Genomic DNA, 23,949 nt, shown 5'->3' with positions numbered 1-23,949 from the left:
ATATATTTACAGTATTATGATTATTATCTTACAAAATGTGGGTTTGATAAAGGACAAGATCTGTAAAATTTGTGTATTGAAAAATTATACTTACACAATATGCATGTACAGTTACTGCTACCATAAATGCCTTTGTGGTAACTCTTTGGATAAACTATGCATGTAACATTTTATACATACAAATACCTCATGATACCAAATTTCAAAGTTATCACAAAATCTGAAGTTGAATTATCACAAACAATATTTACCAAACATCACTATCTTAAAATAGATTTTTTTAAAAAAAGTGTGTCAAGTGGACATCATTAAAATCACTCAAATAATTTGAACATTCAGTAGAAACGAATAGAAAACTGTTCCTAACAGTACTATCACTATATTGAAAATATCTCAGCGACAAATAATGTGCACTTCCATAGCATGTATTCATGAACGGATCTCAGAATGCTTTTACCACACAATGAATTAAGCCTCACAGCTCCTCTTTGAGGACCATTTTTCATATGTAGGAACTGATGTACAGAGACGCTAAATGGTTTGCCCAAGATGGCACAGCGAGTCAATAACAGACAGTAATCCTGCTTCAAGGTTCCCTTGCTGTGACCACTAGGTAAAGCCATGGTCCCAGTGGAGTCCTTTCCACACAATGTGCCAATTACAATTTCTGATGAAGTTTAAAATATATCAAGGACCTGATTCTGAGTTACACTATGAAGCACTGTACACCACTCTGGCTGTGTTAAGAGCAGTGTCAGGGGCCCTAGTGCAATTGAGAAACAGGCCCTAACCTAAATGATTTATTTATTATGGTTTAATTTACGGCCTATTTTCAGTATCTTTCCTCTTTAACAGTAATTAATGTCAATGGTGAATATCACGATCATAAACTAAAAAATGTAGTGTAATATTTCAGTATTAAATATACAAATTTGATTAGATATAAACAAAAAACCCACCCACCCCCACAGAGTTTAACTTCCACCAACAGCAGAACTCCCAGATGTTTTTGAGTATGATATTTGAAAATCCTAATAGTTAATATGATAACTCAGAGATTGCAGCAGTCAGTTGAACCAGCTTGCTGACAAATAGGGGAAGAGTGGAAGCACAGCTATTCAGTGTTGATGGATTAGCACTATGGCACTGAGAAGTGGCATAATGACATCTGAATTGATTAATATTGCCAATTCGAAATTAATATATTTGATTAATTTTTAAAAATCTCTTGGTAAGAAATAAAAGGCTTGTCTTGAGTTTCTAAGTGACCAAGCAATGTTTATAAATCATTCTTAAAGATGAGAGGCAAGGTCACTGCCTTTCAGATTGCAATGTAGAATATTCTTGTAGAGATGTTTGTAGAAGATTATAATTTAGAGATGCTCGCTCTTAAGGGACAGTATTATGAACAGAGGAATTTGGAGATGTACCTTGAAGGTTGGGGTTGGGAACACCACATGGCTGTGTTTAGCAGCTCACTTCAGAAGCTGTCCAGTTTGTTTTATTAAAGTTTTATTCCTTTCTCATCCACTGGTTTGCTATTTAATTAACCCCAGGATCATTACAAGGTGTCAGAAGTAATGAGAAGGAAACTGCAGTGATTGTGAAGTTAACTCCTGTGTTTTCAACTGAAAGCAGAGACAAAGGGAGGCACCAGAGAAACAGGTGAAGCATCAGGCACTGAAGCGTTTGCATGTACTTTATTTCGTGAGCACAACAGTAGCTTGACTAGTTTAAGAAGGGGGTTGGTGGAAGCCAAAAAATGGATGTGTTGCAACCTCCTTCCCGTCTGCAATTGTCAGGCAATGTTGTAGAGAACTGGAAAATAATTCAGACAGGGATTTCAATTGTATTTAACAGCCATAGCGGCAGAGGAGAAAAATGATAAAGGGAAATCATCTATCTTTTTGCATGTTTTTGGTAGGAAGCACTGGATATTTATAACTAAGTTTAAAGAAGGTGAAAGCATGAAGTTAAATTTCTTCTGTATTTATATTTTTACTGACTAAATTTGAGAAGCACTGCACGCCAAAAAAGAATGAAACATTTGAGAGAGACAATTTTTTCACATGCATGCAAAAAACTGATGACACCATAGAGCAATGTGTCACAGAATTAAGGAAATTCAGTAAAATCTGTGACCATAGGCAGTGGGCGAACCGTTGGTTGGGGGAGGCTAGCCCCCAGCCGGTCCTGCCCATGCTTGTGACTTTGCTGAGTGGCCAGAGTCTCTGGTCAGAGACAGAATCATTTGTGGCATTAAAGACAATGTGTTAAGAGAGAGATTGCTCGTTAAAGGGGATTTAATTTTAGAAAAGGCTCCCCAAGTACGCAGGGCAGTAGAAGCACAAGCCAAAGAGCTGAATTCATCGAGAAGGGGTTATCCATGTACTAAGTACTAAAGAATATAGCCAGAATAGGTCAAATCAAAGAGTGAAACCACTTGCTATGAAAACCACTGCTAGGGAGAAGACGGGGTACAGATGGTTATGTGGAAGATGTGGATCACAACATGGTCCCATACAATGTGTTGCCTTTGGGAAACTCTGTCATAAATGTGGGAAGAATAATCATTTTGCAAAATGCTGTAGATCCCAAATGCAGAAAAGTCAAGTATATTCAGTTAAAGACAATCTTGAGGAGTTTTTCATAGATGTACTCGGATCTATAAGGCCTGATGAGAGAGCTCGGATACTGCCTATGACAGAGAATGGAACAATTATTCCACTGAAACTGGACACAGGAGCTCAGGTTAATATTCTGTCTGAACAAGATTATCAGAGGCTCAACAGAAAATCAAGACTGGAACCAACAAAAATACAAGTAACTGGTTATTCTGGAACAAATATACGGGTGAAAGAGAGGTACATTGCTAGCATCAACCATAAAAACAACGTACAGGTTCCCTTTCATTGTAGTGCCAAAGGAGGTGACACCAATTTTAGGCCTGGCTGCATGTGAGAAACTCAGTCTGGTAAAAGGGGTGCCCTCACTACAAGATCATACTGAACCTGGCTATGAGGCACTCTTTTGGGAATATCATGACCTGTTTCAATGGTTGGGTTTGCTTGCAGGGTGAACATATAGTCCGGATAAACAAGCAGGTCCCTCCAGTTATCTATCCATGTAGAAAGGTGCCATTTGCATTCTGTGATAAACTCAAGGCTGAGCTTGCAAGGATGGAAGCAATGCAAGTAATACAAAAAATTGAGGAGCCAACAGAATGGGTGAGCTCCCTTGTCATCATAGAGAAACATGATGGCCAGCTACGCATATGCTTAGATCCTAGAGACCTCAACAAGGCTATAAAAAGAGAACATTTAAAAACTACCAAGCAGAAAAGAGATTATGGTTCAATTTGCAAATACTTGATATTTCAGTAAAACAAATGCATCCTCGGGGTTTTGACAGCTAAAATCAACCGAAGAAAGTTCAAAGCTATGCACATTTAACCCCATTTGGAAGATAGATTCTTATGGTTACCCTTCAGCATAGCTTCAGCACCAGAAGTGTACCACAAAACCATACATATGATCTAAAAACATATGAATGACTTGACACCTCAATGAATGACGTTGACACCTCAATGAATGACATCGTCATCTGTGACTCAACAAAAGAGGAGCATGATAGTAGACTTTGGGAAGTCCTGGGTGCAACTAGAGATGCAAACCTCAAACTAAATAGAGAGAAATGTGCTTTAGGGGTTACAGAACTGACTTTTGTTGGGGACATTATTTCCAACCAAGGTGTAAAACCTGATACAAAGAAGATTTCAGCCATTGAAATGATGCCATGTCCCCAGTCAAAGAAAGATGTCCAGTGGTTCCTGGGAATGGTTAACTATCGATCTACCAAAGCAACAACTCTGAGAAAACTCCTAGAGAATAAAAATGAATGGTATTGGGATGCAGAACAGGAGGAATCATGGGAAGGTTTAAAACAACAACTGATACAAGAACCACTATTGAAGCTCTATGCACCAGAAAAGCCTATTAAAATCTCAGCACATGCTTCACAGTGTGGGTTAGGTGCAGTGATTTTACAGAAGCATAAGGATTGCTGGCAACCAGTGGCATATGCAGCCAAATCACTGACTTGAGGCAGAAACCAGATATGCACAGATTGAAAAGGAACTTTTAGGAATTTTGTTTGCCTGTGAGAGATTCAATAAGTATATTTATGGACAGACTGTGGACATTGAAACAGACCACAAGCGCCTGATAGCATTATTTAGAAAACCGCTAAATGACTATACCATAAGGATTCAAAGAATGATGATAAAGCTGCAAAACTATGATTTGGTTGTGACTTACGCGCATGGTAAATTCATGTTCACTGAAGATGCATTTTTCAGTGGCTCCCACGAAACCAGAGAAGACTTTATAGACAGAGATGCAAGCCTATGTAGATCTGATTGTAAAGTCAATTCCCATAGCTAACAGGAAACTGCAACAAATAAGAGAGGAAATGGAGAAAGAGGAATCGTTGGGAATCCTTAAAGAAGTGATAATTAAAGAATTAATAATAAAAGAAATAAGTAGTTGCTGTCCAAGTATAAGAGACTATTGGAACTGCAGACATGAAATTACCGTGATAGATGCAGTGATTTCCAAGGGCAGTAAGGTTGTAATTCCAATGAGCCTTCAGACACTGAAACCTCATCCATTTACACAAAGGCCTTATGAGTAGGTTGGCATTGATTTATTTAACTGGCAATCAAAGGATTATTTAGTAGTCACAAATTATTATTCTTGGTCTCCAGACATTTGCACACTGCACAGTACTAGTAGTAAGTCAGTGAGAGCATGAAGGGAATCTTCTCCAGACATAGAATTCCACATGAAGTCCTTAGATATAATGGACTGGAAAAAGGCTAATGTAGTGCCAATCTTTAAAAAAGGGAAGAAGGAGGATCCTGGGAACTACAGGCCAGTCAGCCTCACCTCAGTCCCTGGAAAAATCATGGAGCAGGTCCTCAAAGAATCAATCCTGAAGCATTTGCATGAGAGGAAATGATCAGGAACAGCCAGCATGGATTCACCAAGGGAAGGTCATGCCTGACTAATCTAATCGCCTTTTATGATGAGATTACTGGTTCTGTGGATGAAGGGAAAGCAGTGGCTGTATTGTTTCTTGACTTTAGCAAAGCTTTTGACACGGTCTCCCACAGTATTCTTGTCAGCAAGTTAAGGAAGTATGGGCTGGATGAATGCACTATAAGGTGGGTAGAAAGCTGGCTAGATTGTCGGGCTCAACGGGTAGTGATCAATGGCTCCATGTCTAGTTGGCAGCCGGTGTCAAGTCGGTCCTGGGGCCGGTTTTGTTCAATATCTTCATAAATGATCTGGAGGATGGCGTAGATTGCACTCTCAGCAAATTTGCGGATGATACTAAACTGGGAGGAGTGGTAGATACGCTGGAGGGGAGGGATAGGATACAGAAGGACCTAGACAAATTGGAGGATTGGGCCAAAAGAAATCTGATGAGGTTCAATAGGGATAAGTGCAGGGTCTAAGTGCAGGACGGAAGAATCCAATGCACCGCTACAGACTAGGGACCGAATGGCTAGGCAGCAGTTCTGCGGAAAAGGACCTAGGGGTCACAGTGGATGAGAAGCTGGATATGAGTCAGCAGTGTGCCCTTGTTGCCAAGAAGGCCAATGGCATTTTGGGATGTATAAGTAGGGGCATAGCGAGCAGTTCGAGGGACGTGATCATTCCCCTCTATTCGACATTGGTGAGGCCTCATCTGGAGTATTGTGTCCAGTTTTGGGCCCCACACTACAAGAAGGATGTGGATAAATTGGAGAGAGTCCAGCGAAGGGCAACAAAAATGATTAGGGGTCTGGAACACATGACTTATGAGGAGAGGCTGAGGGAGCTGGGATTGTTTAGTCTGCAGAAGAGAAGAATGAGGGGGGATTTGATAGCTGCTTTCAAGTACCTGAAAGGGGGTTCCAAAGAGGATGGCTCTAGACTGTTCTCAATGGTAGCAGATGACAGAACGAGGAGTAATGGTCTCAAGTTGCAGTGGGGGAGGTTTAGATTGGATATTAGGAAAAACTTTTTCACTAAGAGGGTGGTGAAACACTGGAATGCGTTACCTAGGGAGGTGGTAGAATCTCCTTCCTTAGAGGTTTTTAAGGTCAGGCTTGACAAAGCCCTGGCTGGGATGATTTAACTGGGAATTGGTCCTGCTTCGAGCAGGGGGTTGGACTAGATGACCTTCTGGGGTCCCTTCCAACCCTGATATTCTATGATTCTATGACTGCAATTTTCCAGTTCAGATTGTAGGCAATTTGCCATAGATGGCGATTTTCAATCACAAAACATCAAGTCTAAAATACCCCCAATCAAATGGACTTGTGAAAAGGTCTATACAGACAGCAAAGAACCTTATGAAAAGACTTTTGACAGTGGGGGTGATTTGTATGCAGCATTACTGGTTTACCAAAGTACACCTCTGGAGAATGGCTTTTCTCCAGCTCAGCTGTTAGCAGGAAGAAGGATTAGATCTAAATTACCAATTACTGATAACCTGCTGAAATCTCATAACAATGAAACCATAGGGAAGATGAAAGAAAATCAGAAGTGGAAGCAGAAATATTTTGACAAAAGGGCCCATATGGGATCTCCCATTTCTTAACCCAGGTGAGAGAGTGTGCCTGAGGAATCTAATACTTGGGGCCAAAAGGTTATCATCAAAGAACAGCTGCATCCAAGGTTTTATGTAGTTGACAGACAGACCAATGGGACACATTTTGACATTATTGAAGGGATTTACGAAAGTTCCAACACGCTGACAGTAGATATGGACTCTGGTATTTCCCATCTGACTGATCCTTTATCATCAACGCACAACGGAGAAACTGTCAAGAAACAGAGAACAACTCAGACTCTAATGAAAAGTTGATATTGAGAAAATCAGAGTGGGAGATTTAACACCCTGAAAGACACAGAGACTTGTTAACCTGCCCGGAGAAGGAGTATTTGACTAAACTGAGTGGTAAAGACTCACTCGAGAATGATGTGCTGGTAACCTCTCCTTTCTAGGTAACTGACACATTGGGTTTATGGAAATGTACTACGTGGGTTGAGAAAGTAATGCATGTATTATTAGATAGCTGTTAATATATAAGAGTTAATTTGTTTTTCTTTAAGAGAAAAGATGTAGAGATATGTTTGTAGAAGATTATAATTTAGAGACGCTCCCTCACAAGGGACAGTATTATGAACACAGGAATTTGGAAATGTGCCTTGAAGGAGGGGGTTGGGAGCACCACATGGCTGTGTAAAGCAGCTCACTGCAGAAGCTGTCCAATTTATTTTATTAAAATTTTATTCCTTTCTCATTCACTGGTTTATTTAATGATCCCCAGAATTGTCAAGTAAAAAATAACATAATTGTGACAAACTTAAATAGTACAACTATGGGTACTAACAGTGGACCCAGATCTGCTCTTATTGAAGTCAATGACAGGTTGTCCATTCACTTCAAATTGAAAGAAACTCTTTTCTTGGAGAACAAGAAAGGTAGGAGAGAGCAGATAATTTCATAGTAGCAACAGCAGTAGATTTCAGTATTCTACATACATACATACATACATAGATACATAGAAACATAGAATAGCTCAGTGGTTTGAGCATTGGCCTGCTAAACCCAGGGTTGTGAGTTCAATCCTTGAGGGGGCCATTTAGGGATCTGGGGCAAAAATTGGGGATTGGCCCTGCTTTGAGCAGGGGGCTGGACTAGATGACCTCCCGAGGTCTCTTCCAATCCTGATATTCTATGATTAATACAAAAGCATTTTAGAAGATGCACAAGACCTAGAAATGTGCAATCAAGGACGAGAGCCAAAAGTGTAATTTAAATAGTAAACTCTGAGGACAGGGTCCAGATCTTTCTCAGGGTTTAAACTACATAGGTGTACACAAAAAATAAATAATAAAACTACAGTCAGAGAACAAAGATTGGAAACAACAAAAAGTCTATTTCCAGTTATGAAAAAGACAGAATGAGCATGAATAATGTTAGAAATAAAGTGTAGTTAGTCAAGGTTTCCTCCCAGAACCAAACAACTAAGTCTGAGAACTGGAAAGTCACCTATCTAGTGAATACAGACCTGAGGAAGCTCCTACTGAATTCAAAGGATTCTTAGGATTGATTGAAATTCTGTGGAATAAAACTGGCGCCCTGAAAACACCAGTAATTACAAGACCTGGAGATATTGTGACAAGCCTAACTAGACTTGAAGGAAGACCAACTCAGTCACTGAGACAAAAGAAAAATTATGATCTTAACAACCAAGATGAACCACTATGCTAGCTTCTGTGGCATCATGACCTCTAACAAATCACAGAGCAATGAAATCTTAAAACATACTAAATAACTGCATTAATTTAGCTTGCAAATTCACTACCGAAAGATCTTGTCGTTGTATTTGTCTGTAAAGCACCACACATATTTATGATACTATATAAATAATACCATAGTACCGTAACAGAAATTATAACACTTTCAGGCTGACAAAATTTACATTTACCATAATTTAATACAGTAAAAGCTTTGTTATCCGACATGTCGGGAAAATGGAGTGTGCCAATAAGTAAAACATTCCTCTTAATTAACTGGGAGGGAGTTTGGGTGTGGGAGGGGGTGTAAGGCTCTCCTTGCTGGCTCTCTTAAGTGGATGAACAGCCATGAGGGGTTCGGAGTGAGGGAGGAGGTGCGGGGCGTGGGCTCTGGAAGGGAGTTCGGGGTAGGGGTGCAGGAGGGGGTGCAGGGTGCCAGAGCCGGGCAGCGCTCATCTCGGGCGGATCCCTGCAAGTGGCGACATGTCCCTGCTGCTCCTAGTTGGAGGCACGGCTACGTAGCTCTGTGCTCTGCCCCTGCCCCAACCTGAGCGCTGGCTCGGCAGTTCCCATTGGCTGGGGCAGCACCCGCAGGGAAATATCACCACTTGTGGGGAGCCGCCTGAGGTGACCACCACCCGGATACGGCATCCCACACCTCCCTTTGTGCCCCAACCCCATGTCCCGAGCCCCCTTCCACACCCAAACACCCTTCCAGAGTCCGCGCCCCGCACCTCCTCCCTCACGCCGAACCCCTCATGGCTGTTCCTCCACCTAAGAGAGCAGGGACATGTCACCGTTTCTGGGAAGCCATCCGGAGCCAGGTAGGGAGACTGCCATCCACGCGCCAACCGGACTATAAACTGGATTTTCAATGAAGATCAGAAATGGCAGTTTATAGAGCTTTCCAGTTGGCAAAGTGCCAGATAATACAGCTTTTACTGTATTTGCATTTACCAGTGTACAAAGAAATCTATTAACCAGCTAAGGAACGCAAATAGATCATTCAAACGGAGTGACTGTACCTCAAGATCCTACTCTATGTAAATGACAAAAAGATCATAATACTAACAAATTTGACACACCTGTTTTATGGGGTGATTGTTCAGTCATTTGATGAGGTGAATACTTGAATTTAAGTATTCTATTCATTCTAAACCAAAATCCTTTGACTAATCTGACAGATGAATCAGTGTACATGAATATCTGAATCACGAGCTAGTTACACTTGAGTTGTTAAAGCTGCTGTTCTACTGCTTGTGTGACATATTTAATTTAAGGCAGTTAACTTTATTAATCAGCAACAACTTTTATTGTTGATTTATAGTACTTTGTTTTCTTGTTGTCTAACTAGCAGTCAAAGTAGATTCCAGTAAACCAAATTTATTAAGTCCTCTGACTTCAAAGAACATGATTTCATGATGCATTTGCCACTTTTAATGTACTCCAGTCAGCTGTCTGAAACATTAAGAATTCATTTAACTTGAATTTCAAGCAGCCTTTAGTCCCCAAAGTAGAACTTCCCAACACTGGAATCAAGTGAAGCAAGATTTTCATAATATTCTGAACACAACTGAAAGATAGCATAAAAGTGACCAAAGGGCATAGGTCACTGAAAATGATAATTTTGCAGTATTGCACCAATTATTCCTATAAGTAATGAGTAGTAGTTACTGGGTCCAAAGGAAATTAACCCATGCATACAAGTTTTGCCTTCTCAAGAATACAAAGTGACTCAACTTAGTTTCATTGTAATAAAGCAAGTATCAAAACTACAATGCCAAAATGAATATAAAAATAGTGGTCCAAATTCTCTGCTTGTGTAAATGGATGCAGCTCCACTTACCTCACTGGAATTTTGCCCATTTACACCAGTAGAGAATTTGGCTTAAAGTTGTCAAAAGCATGGACCATCAATGAGAATTATTTCCAAGTAGCCAGACTAGAACTGCACTTATTTTACCAGAGATATGTATTAATTATATTTTTGTGTTGACACAGGCTGCAACTGGTCTGACAAACTGTTTAGATAATTATTCCAAACAAGTCATATGTTTAATTGATTTTTTTCAATATACTTGTTATCATGTACACTTTACAAAGACAAAACCATACTGGCTATCCACAGATGTTAAGGTAATAAAAATGAACCTTTTATGAAAATCTTGTGTTCATGCTTCCATAATTTAACATACAAATACAGTATTGTCTGCAGGCATTTACAAACAAACACTCACAGTGAGAACTTAAATTCCTGTTTAAAGACTGAATTTTCTTCGTGCTTATGGGTTGGCTAGCTAGTCCTGAAAGTACAAAATGACTCCAGGCACCTCTCACTCCCCTATTGCAAAGCAGGCGCTAGCTGCATGTTCAGTCCCTGGGGAAGAGAGTACCTTGCATTGTTTGCGTCTGAAGCAAGAAAGGAGGAGTGCAATAATGTGGAGCTTTGGGGAAGGGAGGTTGTCTACAGCATCCTCAGATACAGAGTAACTCTCTTCATTTCCCATATGAAAGACACTGCATTTTTGGCCTTTGCTGGTATTTTGTGCATATTCCAGATTATTCTATGGATTCACTTTTAAATGTATTTAATCAAGATGTATTAATCAAATATTACTTGACCAAGCCTCTCCTTGAAAAAAAGATACCACAGCATTTTCTTTGCTTCCCCCTTTCTGTCAGACCATAACATTTCATTAGGTATAACCCTGAGGGCAATGAGAGAATTAATACAAAATATTTTCAAACAGTACAGATGATGGCAGCATATCAACAAAAACATTTTCAAAAAGAAAATATTTGCCCAGGGCCATATTCCTGTAAATACAAGCTAGAAAAACCAGAAGTTTAACTCCCTTTTAATTTATATGGCTTAATTGGCATGGTGAAGAACAAACTGAAATTTATTGGTTTCCTCCTAAAGTTTTAACAATTTTTGGGGTACAAAGAGATATTTCAGATTTATCTCAAACATTTCTTCTCTTTCCATACCACCTCTTCCAATAGTCTCTAGGAAGAGCTAGCTATTTCCTAGGGTAGTGCAAAGCAGAAAAGTAGGTGATCAGGAAGAGACAAGAGGAGAAACTTTAAAGAACTTTGAATAGAAAAACAATTTCGCTATCACCCATAAAGGCAATAGATACAGAACTGACAATTCTGTATTTCAACCTAGTCAAGGGATGTTCTGACTCACGGTTCTATGCAGAAACACACTTTTTAAAGTGGCAGAGACTTATCTTGACAACTCCTATTGACTTTACTAAATCCTTGTGCAGAACTTTGAAAATGTGTTCACCTGTACAAATTTGGTGAGGATGGTTATCAAGCCTTCCCCAGGAAAGGGGGTGTAGGACTTGGGGGGGGATATTTTGGGGGAAGACATCTCCAAGTGGGCTCTTTCCCTGTTCTTTGTTTAACACGCTTGGCGGTGGCAGCATAGGGTTCAAGGACAAGGCAAAGTTTGTACCTTGGGGAAGTTTTTAACTTAAGCTGGTAAGAATAAGCTTAGGGGGTCTTTCATGCAGGTCCCCACATCTGTACCCTAGAGTTCAGAGTGGGGAAGGAACTTTGACATACATCCAGTGAAGTGAGCTGTAGCTCATGAAAGCTTATGCTCAAATAAATTTGTTAGTCTCTAAGGTGCCACAAGTACTCCTGTTCTTTTTACTTTGAAAATGCCGCCCCGAATACAGAAAAAAAAGGAAAAGAAAAACAACAATGGTATGATCAGGGACCAGAGAAGAAAAAAAAATATACATACACTGGAATTAAGGCATACATTTTCAGCTGTACACACAGTAATTCAGTTGCAGATGCAGTTCCTACATAGTAGGTTATTATGCTATTATTTGCATCATTGTTATTATTGCTAAAAGGAGTTACCTGGTCAACCCTATTGTACATAGCATTAAAAATGAGAACGCTGGAAATGAGTTAAAGTAGGAAAGACAAGCTGTTCCACAAGCATCAGTACTTTACACCTTAATACAACACTCTGATGAGACGGATTAATTAGAACAGGTGTGACAAAATGGCCGATGTTGGTATGCTGGGTGCCATGCTTTTCCTGGCGGGAGGGTGGAGGGGGCTAGGATGCCACCCCTTGCCCCTGCTCTTGGGGTGGCAAGGGTGCCGCTAGTGGCCCGGGAAGGTGGTACAGAGAGAAGTGGGGAAGGGGTCTGGGTTTGCTCCTCACTCTGTCATCTCACTGCTGTATATGGTCTACTAAGTAAACGGTAAAATGTTAAGACATCAAAAGACATAGGGCACATGGCTCAACCCCCACTTGTTTACATCATATATACTGTACTTTGACTTGTTTTTAAGCTAATCCTGACATTTACAAACTAAAAGAACAATTGTAAAATTAAAAACAGCTCAGCTATGTACTACAGAAATCTATAGTTAATTTGATTCAGCAACCTATTACTTTGTCCTCATATGGAGTTGTCTATGACCACCTCCCGGTAGGGGTTTTGGCCAGGGGGAAGAGAGATTCCAGCATTTTCATTCCATGAAATGATTCTTTCCTTAATGCTAGCCTCTTTCCCAACAGCTTTCCCTCCCTTCAGCCTTACATCCAAGAGTGGAATATACACACTATGCTGGGGAGCAGAGCTTGAAACTAGTTTCCAGTTAGATATACTTCCTGCATCACAGCACAACCTGCCATCAGCCAAACCACTACGATCATTAGACCATAACATTTTTATATTACAAAACAAAAAACAAAGAAACAAAAAGCTAAAATGTGGATGCAGTTTTTCACTGTGGAAGAATTTGACAGTAAAAGTGTAATTTTATTATTTTAAAACGTTGTCAAAGTGCCACCCAGGCAGTCCAAATCTGCCTTAAAACAAATAAATTGATGTGTAATGACTTCATTCTATAAAGAGCACATAAGGGATGTTTAAAGGTTAATAGTTTTACTGTAATGTAAATGTAATAATATTAAATGTAAGTATAAAACTTTGTTTCCTCACACAAGAATCAGCTGGCAGAGGGAGCTACTGATAGACAAGTAACAATTCCATTACATACCGCTGTGAAATAGCAGAAAGCAACCAGCAGTTGCTCTGGAATAAATTCTGTTGTTTTATAGCTAAAATCAAGAGGAATGAATGTTGAATGTATATATTTCACAAGCTCAGTACATCTAGTGCTAGCTACCCGCTTAACAAATGAAATTCTGGCTCCACTGGAGCCAATGGCAAAACTCATTGATTCCCTTAGTATCTGTGCGTGCGTGTGACATTTAAGAGAACAGAAAGGTAGCAAAAAATAAAACATACAAAGAAACAGAAAGGGTCCAACTGCACCCTCAGATACACAAGTGACTTCAACATTGGATCTACCTGATAAAGGACCTAGTGAGGGCTTTAAACTCACCAACCTAGTGAGGAGGGCTTTCAACTAGACTTTATAGTTATGTCTACATTGCAATTAGACAACCATTGCTGGCCTATGCCAGCTGACTCGGGCTCACAGGACTTGGCTTATGGACTGCTTAATTGCGGTGTGGACATTTGGGCTCAGGCTGCACCCCGAGCTCTGGGACCCTCCCACCTTGCAGGGTCCTAGAACCAGGGCTCCAGTCCCAGCCCAAATGTCTACATTGCAATTAAACAGCACCTTAGCCTGAGCCTGCCGGTACAGGCCAACTACGGGTTTTTAATTGAAGTGTAGACATAACCTAAGGGGGCAGGTGAGAAAATCCCACAAGCAAGTATAAAAAAAAGATGATTTTGACAAAGGGCTGGAAGTTGGAAAGGTGGTCAGGATGCAAAATTATAATAGGGTATAAAACTAATAAGAGGGAATACAATCTGCTCAGCAGCTTAGATGTCTACATACAAATGCAAGGCATATCGGGAATGAACAGGAAAAACTGGAAGTCTTAGTACACAAGCAAATTATGACTTAACTGGCACCACAAAGACTTACTTGGTGAGATCAATCTCATGAATGGAATATCTGTACAGAGAGGGATAACCTGTTCAGGAAGAACAGGCAGGGAGGAGGTGTTGCATTATATGTTAAGAATGTATACACTTGTTCTGAGGTCCAGAAGGGGGTGAAAGCATACCCGTTGAAAGGCTCTGGCTGAAGATAAAAGGGGGAAAACTGGGGCAACATTATGGTAGGTGTCTAATACAGACCACCAAACCAGGGGGAGGAGGTGAATGAAGCATTTATAAAACAAATAACCATAATATCCAAAACACAAGACCTGGCAGTAGTGGGGGGACTAACTACCCAGATATCTGCTGGAAAAGTAAAATGGCAAAACACAGAATGTCCAGCATGTTCTTGGAATGTGTTGGGGACAGCCTGTTATTTCAGAAGATGGAGGAAAACCACGGCAGCAGTTATTTTAGACTTGATTCTGATTAATAGAGAGAAATTAGTTGCAAATCTGAAGAAGGAAGGCAACTTAGGTAAAAAAGTGATAATGAAATAACAGACTTCAAGTTTCTACAGAAAATGAGAGAGAGAGCAGCAAAATAAGGACAATGGACTTCAAAAAACCACAAAGCAAACTTTAAGAAACTGAGGGAACTGACAGGTAAGGTCCCATGGGAAAAAAAATAAAGGGATAAAGGAGTTCAGGAGAGGTGGCAGCTTCTCAAAGAGAATATTTAAGGTACAACAGCAAATTATCCCAAGGAAAGATAAGAGGAATAGTAAGTGGCCAATACGACTGCAACAACCTTTAAATGACCTGAAAATCAAAAAGAAATCCTACCAAAAATAAAGTGGAAACACAGACAAATTGTTAAGGATGAGTACAAAAGAACAGCACAAACATGCGCAGGGACAAAATCAGATAATCAGCCCTACAATTCTATGATTCTATGTATCTGATGGTGAAATGGTGAATTGGGCCTGGAGGCTCCCTTAGGCATGAGTCACACTAACATCGAGTTTTGCCTGTATGAGCTCCAAGACTGAGTCCACAATCTGCACGAAGGTAAAACGATTATAAAGACAAACAGGAAAGAAAAGTATTAGGAATTAATGAAGCACTGAAGATTACTAAAAATAACAAAATTAGGAATGTACTGTGTGTTTTTCATTAATTCTTTCACATATGGTATTTAATTTATTGCCATCCAAAAATGTCTTGAGGGATTGTACTTTTTATAAAGTGAGTCATGCACAGAGCTGCTATCACTTTAGACTTTATAGTCTAAAAAAGAACTCTGGCATCCCAATGAAAAAAAGTTAGTTTTATCTTCTTTAAGATAAACAGCGCCTTTGGCACCATGCTCCATCCTTCTGGGTGTATAAATATGAATACTTTATGGTTAATACTTAAAATCACATCTCTGCTGAATAAGAAAATGCAGGTTTTTGCTAGGTGATTATAAACACCTGCTGGTAAAGAACTTAATAGAACAACTTTAGCTAAGGGCCTGTGGTAAGCACCTGCATAATTCACACATGCTTTTGTTGGATTTCACAGGCCACATGCCTTCCACCACTGGAATTTGTTCTATGAACTTGGTTTACAAGGATTAATGAAGCAAAAGGAGAAAAAAATTCTTGGAGCAGGCAAAAAATAATATTTAAGGGTCTAATATTAATTAAATGCTATCATCATTGCTGAATCATTCTTGTCTTTATCATGTCTGTCCCAGCTCGGGTCTAGGAAAGCTCAGGACTTGGCTGAGGGCTAACTGGCAGCAACTCAACTCAGAGAATACAGAGGTAATGTTGGTGGGGTTAGTGATAATAGAGGGAGCATGGCCACTATCTGTAACAGGTGATAGCTTAGGCGAGATATTACACCCAGGGCTACTCAACAGAATGCTCATGCAGCAGCTATGGCCACGAGTGCATTATTTTTTCCCATCTGCTCCAGCAGGAATGCAGAACCCTGATACAATTATCTATGCCTTGCTCATGTTAAAATTAAACTGTTAGACTGTGCTCTGTATGGTGCTACACACTAAGACCATTCAGAAACTCAAGTTAGTATTTTCTGCACTGAGACATCAGTGCAACACAGAGGCGAGAGCAATGCAGGGAGAAAGGTAAGTTTTGCAGAGACCTGAAGATCTCTGTCCACTGAAGGGGCTCTGTTTTGGTCATTCATGGGGTGGTGACAGGCTTTAGAGAACACCAGATTTTTTTTCCTTTTTCTTTTTGATAGAAAGGATAGCAAGATAAGTCTATGAACTAGACAGGGAAAGAGAAATCAGAGCTCACACTCTGGAGGGTATGGAGGTAGAAACAGAATCAGTCTCTCAGTTTAGGCCCTTCAGGACAAGTTTACTCATCCTGCAGATTCTAAGAGTAAAACAATTTTTCAAAATGTATATTTGATGAGCTTTTTTTCAACATTTAACCATTTTTAAAGGGGAAGAAACATATTTTCCATGCTAGGAATCTCATGCTGCAGACAAAGGTGCTGTTCCTTCAGGGACTCATTTAGATTAACTCTTCTCTCTTGTAGCAGTCATTACCTCAAACCTTGCACTTTTATAATTAGGAGATAACGTCAATGGAAAAGAATGTTTTCACAAAATAATGGAACTCCTGATGCTAGAGAAATGTAGTGCTAAGATGTAAAAGTGTAAGAAGCTTACCTTGTGACTTTCTACTACAATCAGGTATTGAATCTTGAACCACTTATAATCTACTTCTCAATAATTATAGGATTCCAATGGACCATCATAACGGATTGAGCCAAAAATATATACTAGAATAATTCCAGGGCGTGCCAAGCAGCACCAGGGTGTCATTTTTCATCCAGCTGTGTCATGAAAGAATATTCTTACACAACAGCAATCATCAGTATCTCAGTGTGTATTTGATTTCTTCTCTTGGGGCCTGATCCAAATTCCACTAAAGGCCAATGGAAAAACTCGTTGACTTTAATGGTAGGGGGATCAGGCCCTTAATTGGCACTGCTTCCTCTGTTTAAGGCTGCTAAGGTTTATTAATTCATCTCAGTCCAAATTACAGTTTGAGTCTTCTTTAAGCCTGTGAGTACTCCAAGTGAGCTAAAGTAAGACAGGTACTATATGCTTAGCTGGACCAGGGACAGAGTGCTCAGCACCTTGCAGGATCATTTCACGCTGACCTGTGAAAGAAGGTGTATGTGTGTGTGCGGAGGGGAGGGGTTGAATGTGCCTGCTTGCTTTTTACTTACTTATAAGTATAAACGGACACCTGAATGATTTTTATTTATTTAGTGGGGGATTTGGTTTGATGTTTGAAGGGTTTCCCCCCCCCCCACCACTGCTTTTTTATATTAAAATATCGAGCCTCATCTCCCCCTGTTTTTTTTTCCTGGAGATTCTACAGATACCTAGAAAACTAGCAGAAGAATTGACAAGCTTCAGGAACCTCGGTCAGTGACAGGAAAGATATTTTTACTCAGACTGTTTAAAACTCTTGGCTTAAGTTAAAAGCTATTAAGCTGAAAGTCTTCACAAAATTCATGGGAGAAAAATGACACACCAGACTCTAATGTTTCTAAAAATCAAAGGGGGCGCACAAACAAAATGTAATAATGTTTGTTCTTTTGGAGGTTATCTTTAAGAGCTAGGTTCCAATATATAATAGAAAGAAACTACTTACATTTGCATAGATTTTTTTATAGAGAATTTTTACTCTTCCTAAAGGTGTTGGACTGCCAGTCACGGAGACACACCCTTGTGGTGTCTCCTTTACACAGGGTGTAAAAGCCAGAGTGGCATAAGCTCTGAAAACCCGATAGGATCCCCTCACAAGCCCTAGCAGAGAGGGCACACGGGGCAGGAAAGGTGTGTTGGGGTGCGGTGACAGCATGGAGTGCTGGGGGCATTCCAGGGAGCACTGCAGCCCATAAGCTAGACCAAAGAGGTTGCTGTAACATAGGCTATATTTACACTTATGGTGGCGTGTAGAGTAAAGGCACTTCATGTGTAGCTACATACCGCAATGAAAGGCTCTGACAGCAGGGAGGCAGTGGGGAAGAGCTCTGGCAGGGGGACACAGCAGGGGACAACACTGCTAAAAACTGGAGCGGAGAGGCACTGCTTGGGCATGCAGAGAACCTGTGTAGGATATACACCGTAGGGTTTCCAGCGCGTATGGCACCCTACTCACCTATGCCATGCCTCAACGTATACACTGCTATTTACACCCAGGCTCGGTGGGCATGCAGCGTCCATAGTCTACACACACACTAAGTGTAGATGTACCCTTAGACAGATCCCGAGCAATACATTGTGCCAGGTACCTCTTCAGGCCCCAGAACAGCCCAGGATTATGAAGGCACAAACGTGGCTTAGAACAACCAGAGCCCCACTCCCACTAGAGCTGCACCTAGTCGAGGCACAACAAAACAAGGACAGCACAGACAGAAGCAGCACAGGCTTCCCCAACCCCATTCTGCCAAGGGTGTCTCAGTCCTGAAGTGGAGGAACTACCTCTGAAAATAGTGCACTGCTTCCTGCGAAAACCTTGGCCTTTCTGGTCAGACAGCCGGAGGAGTCAATTGGGATAGTGATACTTATGGGGGCAGTTGTCCAGACTAATGGAGCTTTTAGTGCACACCACCAGAGTCCACACGGGCCTATTAGCGCACACAAGGAAGTACACCTCTCTGTGTAGAAAAAACCAGCCCTGCATAGTACATTGTAACTAAGAGGTCTGTTTCACAGTGGGTAGATCCACATGGAGAAAAAAAAAAAAACCATTAGAAAATGTCGTTAACTAACGTGAGGTTAAACACAACTTGGGCATTTAACTTGTCTTTGTCTAGGTTGTGTTTAAAAATGTGCTGTCTGGTCATAGTTAACCTCAGTGGGGGGTCCTCTATGGTTTACCCCAATCAGATACAACATTTAAAATGACAGCTGTCCTAGGGCACATTAAAGGCAGAACTGTCTTTAACACTGCTATTTTAAAGATGTTAGTGAACACGTTTTCTAATAAGATGCTTTTCCCCCCTCCACTACAGACAGGACCAATGTCAGTTGAATCATATGTCTCTGGTATTCCTTTGATTCTGCTCCATACCAATGCAACATATTGCTCCACTCCTCAAAGTTATCTAGGTAGGCTCTCCTCATTTTGTGAAAGCCCAGATCACACACACATTAATTAAACCATTTTCCATCTATCTAGGTACTTATATGACCTCTACCAACTTGTTTCACAGAATTTAGAGCTGCTGGGATGTGTCATTTGCCAGGATGAGATGGGTGAAGGTGAGTCCAGTCTCAGGTTACATGGGAGGACACCAGGAAGAAAGAAATAAAAATGTAAGGATACTTGCAGAGTGTATCATTGCACTGTAAGTTGTGTTTGCCAAAGATGTGATTCCTTTTTGGAAAGCTTTGTCACAACTGAAATTACATACAGATTAGAACCACTTCTGTACAATAAACCCCATTAGCGAATATTTTGCCTTTAGAAGCATCATCACTGTAACCACAAGAGGCATTCATTCTCAGTGACTGTTGAATCTGGGCTGGTGCTTCATACTGTCATGAAGTATTTCCTGCCTGCTCTTTTATGAAGCCTTTGTGTCAAAGTTGTTCATATTGTTTTAATAGGAGATTTTTGATAAGTTGGAATCAGTTAAAAAGATTAATACATATTCTTCAGTAAATTTTAAAATTAAGAAAAGGCACTTTGATTAAAGCTTGTTTTGATCTCATAATAATGAGAACAAGTATGAGAATTTCCAGTTAATTTTGCTTTTGTCCATTTGAAATATAGAAAAGCTAAGGGCAGTGCAAAGGGAAACCAAAAATATCAACAGTCTTACAGCACAGAATGTGTACACTGCAGATTTGTTAATACAACAGCAAAGAAGAGGGATTTAAAAGGGAAGAGAGACTCGCTACACAGCTGTGAATAGCATGCACTGAGGAAACATGCTCCAGATTTTGAGCTGCATGCTTCAGGTTCCACGTGATCAAAACAGAGTGATGTTGAGACACAGCAATGAATTTTCTTTATTGTCAGTAGATTTCAACAGATTCCATCATTTTGAGAAAGATTTTTTTTTCTATCCAAACAAGCCAGCAGCAGCAGATAGACACAGAATGCAAAATTTGTTGATGCAAAAGAAATATGCTTTAGAAGAGAAGATTTTTTTTTTTTTTGCCATAGGAGAATATTTTAAACCTTCAGTCTCCACTATCAACCAATCAGCATTCATCTGCTGTAATATTGGCAAGACAGAAAACTGAAGTGAAGAGATCTTTTAGCTGGCACTTCTTGATATTGTGGTACATTAGGCAACAATGCAAGACTTTTAGACCCCTTACCCCTCATGTATTCATATTCCTCTCTCAACAGACAGGATAAAGTATATAGTAATTTACTTTTAACTCCCCAAGAAATCTCCAAGAAATAAACAGTGTGTAATTTTTTTAAACTCAGTTCAATTATAAAAAATGAAGTGTTTACTGAATTGCACAGTCCAAATTTAAAGGATCATTCATGCACTGATCCTGTGATGGTGAAAGGCCAAATAAAAGATCCATGAAAAGGAGTTAAATTAGAAAGCAACCAACTGGCATAGCTTAATTCTTACCTTGGCTGTTTTTTTCACGGGTTGACATTTTTGCTGGTTATGGGACAGAAATAAAATAACTTAAAACTATTTCTGAAGTCCCACCTCCCTGGCGTGAAAACTATGTTACACAAGGGCAATGTTTTCTATTTTATTTTTAAACAAGCAAGCATATTTTTATTATATATATATATATATATATATGAAATAATTAACCACTTCTTATATTTCTGTGTTTTACAAAAGCAATACAAAATATTCCTCTTCCGCAGGGCCCTGAGGTCACAAAAAAACCTCCCACTGATTTCAAAGAGCTTTGCATCGGGCACTAGATCTTTTAGCAACAATCAACTGAATTAACCCTTGGAGTAACTATTACCATTATGTAAATTCTAAATCAGTGCTTCATAAAGATATTTCATAATGACTTGGTTGTTTCCATTGGGATAATATTCAATTAGCAACATTAAATCTCTCCAATTACCCCAATATTTAGAAACAAATGTTTTCACTTACCTTGGCTGACAATGACATCTTTGTGTCTGGGGAAAAATCACAAAATATAGAATTAGTGTATTAGTTATAATACTAATACTACCTAGCTTCTGTACAGTCCCACATTATGCTAAGTCTTACCACCTCTTCAAAAAAACAACCACCAAAAACCTGGATTCACAAAAAGAACTATATAAGTTCATGGAGGATAGGCGTATCAATGGCTGTTGGCCAAGATGGTCAAGAATGTTAACCCCATTCTCAGGGTGACTCTAAACCTCTGACTGCCAGAAGCCTCTTCTGTACACTCTCCCTGAAGCTCTAGTCCTGGCCACTGTTGGAGGCATGATACTGACCTAGATGGATCATAGGTCTGATCCAATATGAAAGTTCTTATGTTCCTATGAAAACTTGGGGATAAGATGTTAGATAACCAATCCTAACCAATACAGTAAAACCCCCAACTTTTGTCTCTTGTCTTATACTTTGATAGTCCCTATCCCCAAAGGGCTTACAATCTTTTTGTTCTATGTTTGTTGTGTGACTAGCATAACTGAGGTTCCTAGGAGCTACTGCAGTACAAATAAATAATACTAATAAAATACTAAAATCATATTAGCATTTGTATATGGGAAACTGGCTTTTAGATAGCAAAAAACAAAACAAAACAAAACCATAAAAAGCCTAATTTTTGGAGCTGAAGAGCACATTTAGCTTGCATTCAAGGTTCTCAGCACCTGTGAAAAATCAAGCATGAGGTGACTAGCACATAATGATTATAAGTTCTTTTGAATAATTATCCAGGAGCTTGTATCAGTGTGACTATTAATATCAGAAAACGTGATGCTAATACTATGTCTCACTGCAAGTCAACTTTACCACAATCCCTCACAGGATCCCTAGATAAACAGTACTAGGTCTGCTGAGGGGGACACAAAATAAGTTTTCGTAAGTGCTGACTTGTTAGACTACACTCAAGGAAGCGCCATGCATGAAAAAAAAAAACCCTCAATTTTTTTCAGAAGATGGGAGGAAAACTTAAATTTCCTTATAATAACCTCCTCTTAAAGGTGTCTTGCTTGTTAAAGAGCACTTATTTCACGAAAACTGTCAACTGACTTGAAGCTGAGTAGCAAAATGGAGGTCAAATACTTGTATGGAGGTCAAACATCTATAACAGTGATAGACAGTCAAACATACACATATATAGAGTTCTCACTGACTGCTGGTTCAATCACCCTTATTCTGGCTGCCAAATGGCAGAGTCCAGACTTGGATTCCCAGTTCTGATTTAAGACAACTGGCTAAGGTGACAGTTGCTCTACTTCCTGCTATTTTATTGGGATGATATATAGCATGACACTGGCTTTAAAACTGTTCCTAATAAACAAAATTCAAAATCTGGGTCTAGAGTCCAAAGCATGTATAAAGCGATTTTTATCCAGGACCCAAGTTAGGGCTGGATCCCTGTTTCCTCACACAGAAAATGGGTTGGTTCTGATGCATTTTGGGCCTTTGCAACTTCCCCTAATTAATAATCTTAAATGCAATAAGCAAAATGCTGCCCTCTGATGCATGCACACAAGCCAACTGATTCAACAGGAGTTGGGCATGCATTTCCAAGGGCATATTTGTAAAAAGTTAGTATTTACATGTCCTTCTCTCCACTTCTCCTCCCTTACCCTCCTCAACCCGGGGTGTCTTTACAATGAATTTCAGTGCAGAGACAAGTGAATGATAAGATACGTTTGTAAAGAATATAGTACACAGTCTTCAAGTGAGATGATGGTAAAATGTTTTCACAACTTTTGAAGCTTCACTTTCATTAAGTATTTCAGGCTAAACAATGACCTGAAGATGCACTCAGATGATTGTTTTTCTCCAACAATTATTAATCCTAATCCTTCCGGCCCCCATTTAATCCATAATCACTGAAAAGTATATTTTTTTCTTATTCTAGGGAAATACTGTAGAAGTGGAATAATTGAAGCATTTCAAAGGATAAGGAGCATATCATAAAAAAAAGACAAAACATCTGACTATATGCCTGAACTACTGCACAAATTCAAAATGCCTGGAAAGAGCAACCATTTTTTATTCTTAATAATTTTAAATATGTCTACTGTGATTACGCTGTTTTAACAGCAATAATTGAAAAAAGGAACTTGATAAGCTGAAATAAAGCCAGAGGATTTAGCTAGAGAGTTTTTCAGTCTTTAAATAGCTTTTATCAGTATCCAGCAACAGCCTGAATTGCCAGAGGAATTTAGAAAAGGGAAGAAAATTGTGTGCAGAATGTCTAAACCATAATCCTTAGTGCACACTACTTCAGTGTATTACAGAATTCTCCAGTCTAGGTATAAAGCTGTGACTAAATGTACGTATTGCTGTCAGGTCAGATTAGCATAATATTGTGATCCCCCTTTCAATTTTAAGTTTTGCACTGGTCTTGAGAATCTGTATGAAAACAACCTATTTTACATTATTAATACATTCGTTAATGCCAGCAGATTTGAATTTTATTTTTTAATTTCATTTACAAATTCAGAACTTATTTTAATGATAACCTCCCTGTATTTC

The 23,949-nt window shown here is 39.6% G+C and overlaps 1 protein-coding gene across 7 annotated transcripts in view; it reads right to left on the bottom strand.

Annotated features, from left to right (window-relative positions):
- Nucleotides 1-23,949, bottom strand: part of EML4 (EMAP like 4) — a 257,086-nt gene that overhangs the window by 64,972 nt on the left and 168,165 nt on the right. For 4 of the 7 annotated variants that reach the window (XM_073339049.2, XM_078852282.1, XM_073339047.2 and 1 more), the window contains 2 exons: nt 21,391-21,416; nt 20,896-20,928 (listed from right to left, as the gene is read on the bottom strand). In XM_073339049.2, coding sequence (XP_073195150.1) covers nt 20,896-20,928; nt 21,391-21,416 — 59 coding nt within the window. Of the gene's footprint in view, nt 1-19,498; nt 19,609-20,895; nt 20,929-21,390; nt 21,417-23,949 lie in introns of those variants that run through there. The other 3 variants (XM_073339048.2, XM_073339051.2, XM_073339052.2) reach the window with 2 other exon arrangements.

The sequence above is a fragment of the Lepidochelys kempii genome, chromosome 3, assembly GCF_965140285.1.
Source record: "Lepidochelys kempii isolate rLepKem1 chromosome 3, rLepKem1.hap1, whole genome shotgun sequence".
Taxonomy (NCBI): domain Eukaryota; kingdom Metazoa; phylum Chordata; order Testudines; family Cheloniidae; genus Lepidochelys; species Lepidochelys kempii.
The sequence above is the reverse complement of the archived record's forward strand: the minus strand, read 5'-3'. Positions and strand labels throughout refer to the sequence as shown.